Source organism: Phacochoerus africanus, chromosome 1, assembly GCF_016906955.1.
Source record: "Phacochoerus africanus isolate WHEZ1 chromosome 1, ROS_Pafr_v1, whole genome shotgun sequence".
NCBI lineage: Eukaryota > Metazoa > Chordata > Mammalia > Artiodactyla > Suidae > Phacochoerus > Phacochoerus africanus.
In genome coordinates, this window is record NC_062544.1 from 214,922,439 (window position 1) to 214,929,200 (window position 6,762).

At 42.9% G+C, this 6,762-nt stretch overlaps 1 protein-coding gene across 1 annotated transcript; it reads left to right on the forward strand.

Moving 5' to 3' along the window:
- The first annotated feature begins 665 nt into the window (after window positions 1-665).
- RPL35A (ribosomal protein L35a) lies at window positions 666-4,018 on the forward strand. The gene is made up of 5 exons (XM_047790352.1): window positions 666-707; window positions 1,328-1,372; window positions 1,567-1,719; window positions 2,425-2,569; window positions 3,954-4,018. Exons 2-5 carry the CDS (start codon window positions 1,362-1,364, stop codon window positions 3,975-3,977), a joined length of 333 nt encoding a protein of 110 aa, XP_047646308.1. The 5' UTR covers window positions 666-707; window positions 1,328-1,361; the 3' UTR covers window positions 3,978-4,018.
- Window positions 4,019-6,762: the final 2,744 nt, after the last annotated feature.

Genomic DNA, 6,762 nt, shown 5'->3' on the forward strand with positions numbered 1-6,762 from the left:
ACTTAAGACCTATTACACATGGGCACGGTACTGCGCTCACTGAGAGCTTGGCGGCTGAAGGAATTATTTTAAAAAGGGAAGGAGGCCTTTTGAGGGCAGTGCTCTTCACCCCAAAGACAAAATGAAAGAATGGAAGTAAGAACTTAAGTCATTTCTTGAAAGAAATAAAGGAGTACGAGGAAAGGAGGAAGGGGATGGGAAGGGGAGGTAAAGAGAAGAACTCCCTTCCTCCTCCTGCCTTCGTGCTGGCGGGCTTTCTCTGCCAGGCTAGAATCCGAGAGTCTCCGTTCGCTCTATTCCACTGTGAAGAGAAGGAAAGAGACTCCCTTGTTGGCGAATCAAATCTGGAGGACCGGAGCGGCTTCACTTCAACTACTGCACACGGGAATGACGCTGAGGTGTTTCTGTGGCAACGCAAGCTTCGGAGGGCCTTTCTTCTCGTTTAGCTGGCTACCATTTTGCCTCCATCTGCTCCAAAATAATGCGGGTCGCATCTTACAAAGATAAAAGGACTCAGGGAAAGAATTGTACGAATGCTCTTGAACGAGGCTTATTTTAGTCAGAAGACGATTTCTCGGGCTTTTTTTTTTTTTTTTTGGCGGTCGCGGAAGATGCCTAAATAGGGGCGGGGCGGATAGGTGTTTACCCACAAGGCTCCGCGGGGGGGCCTTCCCCCTTCTCTTTCAGCCATCTTGGAACCTGTGGAGGTGAGTTTAGCTCTGGCAGCTGAACTTTGAGGGCAAATGACTGGGATGGACTCGGTTTTTGCCTCAGCGAGGCACTGCTGCATCGCCGGGTCTCTGCCAGCTAGTGATATTTATGGATTCCAGCAACAGGGAGGACAGGATGGAAGAGATATTGGACTGATGGTGCTGGTCCCCTGACCTCTGTGAACGGGTGCTCCCGTAATCGGAGTTGCTTCTTGGAGGAACAGAGATGGATTCTGTCTGGCAGCAGTTGCCCTTTTGAAGCAGTCGTTCCTTTAGGCAGGGTTCCTTGTCCATTTATTCTTACTCCAAACCTGGCTTTGCGTATTTACGATCTCTTTTTAGCCTTTCTTTCCTATCCTGTGCTTAAGAGCCTTGTTCCTTGCGTGCTTCTGTTTTCTTTGATATTCATTTTCTCCTACTGACCGTGGCGTGAATTTTCTTAAGACTTCCTTTTGGAGTTTCTAGAAGTTACATGTAGTTTACTGTCTTACCACTTTTCGTTTTTGTCTCATTTTGGAGTTTGCTTAGCTGTTATCTGACTTAGGGGTTCTTTTCTGAGGAGACTAGGTAGGAAACGTGCGAATGCAAGATTTTAAACTGATTATTTTTGTTTTAAGGCCTCCTGGGAGCAGGACTTCAAAACCAGCAAATATGTCGGGAAGGTATGCGTTTCAAATATCATTGCTTTGTACTTGCAGTCTCTCTATTACGCTTGAACCTAAACGTGAACTTAAAATTGGTGAGGGAAAAAATGTTTGCTACACGGGTCATCATCACAAGTCAGATCTGTACCTGTGGTTTATCGAAGTTGAGATATCTTTTAACAGCTTGTGGTTAACGATGTATTTTGTCTTAGGTTGTGGTCCAAGGCCATTTTTGCTGGTTATAAGCGGGGTCTCCGGAACCAGAGGGAGCACACAGCTCTTCTTAAAATTGAAGGTGTTTATGCCCGAGATGAAACTGAATTTTATCTAGGCAAGAGATGTGCTTATGTGTACAAAGCAAAGAAGTAAGTTTATGTAGTATTTTTGTATTTTCTGAGTTGTACTTGATTTGTCTCATTTGAAGTTGGTAAAGTAATTGGTACTGTTGTGGAGTCTACTTTGAATTTTATGGAACATCATGGTGGTGTTGGATGTAGGTGTCTTCTGCACTTAGAAAAAGTACAGCTGTTAAGAGTTTTCAAGGAAGGAGTCAGTTCTGTATATTATGATCTTAAGGTTTTATAGAGCACTTTTCATGTACCTGAATTCATTTCGTTGGACTCATATAGTTGTATACATGCATGAACGTATTATTTATGTCTTTAGAGCATTGGTTCTTAATCCTGGCTTCTTTGAAAGATTCTTGGGGGTCATGCTTTTATTTCCCCCAGCCCCCTTTCCTCCTGCAACCAGAGTGAGCCTTTAAAAACTTAAGTCACATCATCTGTACATTGCTCAAACTCCCACTGGTCCCATCTCTTCAGTAAAAGTTGAAGTCATTAAGGAGTTTAAAGTTCTCTCTCTACATTCAAACACACTCACATTTCCTTGTCCCCCATTGCCCTTTTCTCCCCCAATATTGTAGCTATTAACCATTTAAAGTTTCCCAGGTGACCAAAGTGGTTAACTAGGGTTGAGAGCCATTGGTCCTGAAGTCACCTTGATTTTTATATCTCACTATACTGATTGTCTTAGTTCTCATTCCTTTTTAAATCCTTTTTCAAAATCAGTAACACAGTGACTCCTGGCGGAAAACCTAACAAGACCAGAGTAATCTGGGGAAAGGTAACTCGTGCTCATGGCAACAGTGGCATGGTTCGTGCCAAATTCCGAAGCAACCTTCCTGCCAAGGCCATTGGACACAGAATCCGTGTGGTAAGTAGTTATTTGCAAATGGCACCTTGTTGAATCAAACTAAGCTGAAGGGGGTCTGGCTTTGACTGCTAAGGACTCCAGTGATTATAAAATGTCATGATGCAAAATTAGTGGCTACTGTGAAAATGTATTATGGAACATGTTTTGGCAGAAACTTACAGAAAGTCAAGGCAAAGGGATTGAATGATTTTGCCTGCATTTGAGGTATTGCTAAAGCTGCCTGAAGGGAATAGTATAGTTGACCTATGAACAATGTATGGTCAAGGGCACAGTGGGAAATCCAGGTGTAACTACAGTTATCTGAATCTGAGTTCTGTCAGCTGCAGATTGTGTAGTACTGTAGTATGCATTTAAAAACCTGCAAGTGTTCTCCCTTGGCACAGTTGCTTAAGGATCTGGCATTGTCACTGCAGTGACTTGGCTGTGGTGTAGGCTGGCAGCTAAGCTCTGATTGGACCCCTAGCCTGGGAAGCTCTATATGCCACTAGTTTGGCCCTTTAAAAAAAAAGGCAAAAAAATTTTTAAAAATCCACATATTTTCAACTTGTGTTGTACAAGGGTCAACTGCTTAAATGAACAGGGTTGGGTTTTTTTCTTTTTTCTTTTCCCTTAGGGCCACATCCGAGGCATATGGAGGTTTCCAGCCTAGGGGTCGAATCAGAGCTGTACCCGCTGACCTGTGCCACAGCCATGCCAGATCTGAGCCAAGTCTGGCACCCACACCACTGCTCATGGCAATGCTGGATCCTTAACCTGCTCGGCGAGGCCAGGAATCTAACGTGTGTCCTCATGGATAGTAGTCAGATTGGTTTCCACTGAGCCACGACAGGAACTCCAAAAATGAACAGATTTAAGCAAATATTAGAAGATAAAAATTTAATATGCCTTTTGCTAGCATAGCATTTCTCAACTCTTCATCATTACAGTCTTATTTGAGTAGGTATTAGTTAGCTTTATTTTATAGAGAAAACTGGTTGCTAATGTTTGTCATCCCAGGATTTAAACTCAAGTCTTAAACTCCAGATTCTGTGTCTTTTCTAAAATAGCTCCTATTTCTTCATTTATACATTTTTACTTGATGTGGCTATATCCTTAGAGTCACGGCACACTTTTAAACCCTGCTGAGCAGTTGAGATTTCTCATCAGGGGAGGCTTTAACTGCTGGTTAGAGGATGCAAAGTTACAGGGACTTTCAGTGTTCCCAGTACTGGTTCTTAAAGCATGTTGACCTAGAAACTGAAGGCTTTAAAAATTTAGTTCACTTCCCACGGGGATATAAGTCATTGGATACCTTTCAGAGATGGGTAATGGGACAATGGGAGATTTATTCAGCAGTTTGTGTATAACATGCACCTAATGACATTGTGTTCTTTTTTCCCCCCAGATGCTGTACCCTTCAAGAATTTAAACTTACTGAATATTAAATAAAAGTGCATTTGTTCTCTTGTATTTTTGGTAAATGGCTTTAAATTTTCTTTGCCTTAAATTCATTTGCCAAGTGCTTAAGTGGTGGTTATCAGGCCTTTTCAGAGTATAAGGAAGCCCAGAGAATGTGGCATTTAACAGATACAGATAAGAGGAGGGTTTTGATGAAGATAGGATATGAATGTCTTTTTTTTTTTTAGGGGTTGCACCCATGGCATATAGAAGTTCCCAGGCTAAGGGTCAAATCAGAGCTGCAGCTGCCGGCCTATACAACTCACAGCAACACCATATCCTTAACTTGCTGAGCCACAATGGGAAACTCCCTAGTTAAGGTCTTAGATGAAGCTATTCACATCCTGAAGTTACTGTTACGGTTCATTGGGTTACAAGACCAACTAGTATCCATGAGGACATGGGTTGGATCCCTGGCCTTGCTCATTGGGTTAAGGATCCCCAAGTTGCTGCAGCTCCAATTCCACTCCTAGCCTGGGAGCTTCCATATGCCACAGGTGAGCCCCTTTAAAAAAAGACCTTCATTGGTGGTGGGGAGCAAGCTTACAAGTAAGCTTTAGTTGGGGACAGTGGAAAGGAGTATCTCAGAAGGTTTATAGGGATGGTGCAAGTTTTTGGATATGAGATATCTTCAGGAAGTACAGAAATAAAAAATTTTATCCAGGAGTTCCTGTTGTGGCTCAGCAGGTTAAGAATCCCCAACTAGTATCCACCAGGATGTGGGTTGATCCCTGGCCTGGCTCATTGGGTTAAAAGAATCTGGTATTGCTGTATGCTGCAGTGTAGGGCTCAGATGCGACTCAGATCCCGTGTGGCTAGCAATATCTTGATCTCTTAAAGTACCTCGTAATACCATGCACTCTTTCAATATAGATTGGTTGGAAAATTTTGGGGGGAGAAATTTGGGCATTATATGATATAAGGCAGCTCCTTTGAACAGACACGAATGTGACTTGTCACTGGACAAAGCATTCTAGGATGTTAACACTTGACTGTGAATGGGAATATGTGTAAACTGAAAGTGTCCCCAAAATGACCTGGTCCTCAGAAAAAGTAATCTTGGGCAGGGAGTGGTTAGGATTGCCTGTACAGTGTAGCTTTCCTTGATTCTGTATTAATGTAGTAAAGCACAAGACATCTTTTGGCATGACACTAAACAGGGCTGCAGAGTATTTTAAGTCTCAATGTGTTGAATACAAGTTTGAACAAGGTATCAGTTTGCATTATGGTGGTTTCATATGTTTGATGCAGTAGCAGCTACTTTCATTAACCAACAAATTTTGAATTTCCACTAAAAATACGAACAGAAAATTGGAAGTTTGTCAAATGAGCCCCTTTTGAACAGTTTTTAATAGTATTTGGGTTCTCCAAGCAGACTTAAGGATTTATTAGCATGCTAAAAATCTATGGGGGTGGTGCTGAGAAGGATCTTTGAACGAGAGGGTGTGCTAAGTAGCACATGTTGGCACTTCCATGGTTTAGTTTAATGGCCCTGAAGCTAAAATTGCTGTTGGGAGAGTCACAGAAAGGGGGCTAGTGTTTGTACTGCTGGTTTATTTATCAGCAGCTCTTGGGAAATGTGGCCTCAAGACAGGTAGATAGTGCAGAATCATTGGTCAATCACCTCTTCATCAGATCTGAGCAGATTTATGGTCACCACAATTTGGATTTGGTCACTGGAACCCTAAGGAAATTGAACTTGGGTCAAGGGAAGGAAGGGCAGATACCGACCCTCCATTTAGATTTAGTTACCCTTCTGAGAAAATAGCCAGCATAACTAAAAATACACTGTCTCACTAGCTAAGTAGGTACACAATTGATGCTCAGGAATAAAGGATGAAATGCTTAGGGGTGGCCTTTCAGAAAGGGGGAATGGCACAAAGATTTTAGGAGTAAGCAGAAGGCATTTGAGGAATCATTCAACAGGGTTATGTATTGACATCTGTTGTGGGGGAGTAATTGGAAAGTCTAGAAAATGCCAATTGTCAGGATTTTAGACTATTTTTGTATGAGGGTGTCATTGGAGAGCTTGATTGACAAGTGACTAGATTTGTACTTTAGAAAGATCCCTGTGGCGACCCAGCGTAAACCAAAGGATAGGAAAACCAAGTTGGCTTTTTTTTCCCCTGTCATTTTAGGGCTGCACTTGTGGCATATGGAGGTTCCCAGGCTAGGGGTTGAATTGGAGCCGTAGCTGCTGGCCTACAACACAGTCACAAGCAGATCTGAGCCACGTCTGAACTACACCCCAGCTCACAGATCCTTAACCCACTGAGCAAAGCCAGGGATGGTAACTGCATCCTCATAGATGCTTGTCAGATTCGTTTCTGCTGAGCCAGGACAGGAACTCCCCCCCCCCCCCCCCCTTACTGGCATGTGGAAGTTCCCAGACCAAGGATCAAAGGACCTGCCCCACATCTGTGGTAATGCCAAATCGACCTGCTGCCTGCCCACAGGGAACTTAGCACTCTTAACAAATAGTTGGACTCTGAAAGAGCAGATTCTATAAACATTAATTGAACTTTAAAACCTATTGAATATGGAGAGGAATCTTCAAGCTTTGGTTACTGGGTGGGTAACTGCATTTACAAAGTTGAGGAACCAGGGGTTGTTGGGGAGGGGAGTTAATGAGTATGAGGAAGCTGGAGAATGTCCACCTGCGAACATGTCTGGGAAGGCAGATTCAGGTCTGGATTAGGCATATAGAGGAGAGGAAAAGAAATTTTAATGCTTGTCTCTAGTTCAGTGAATAGACT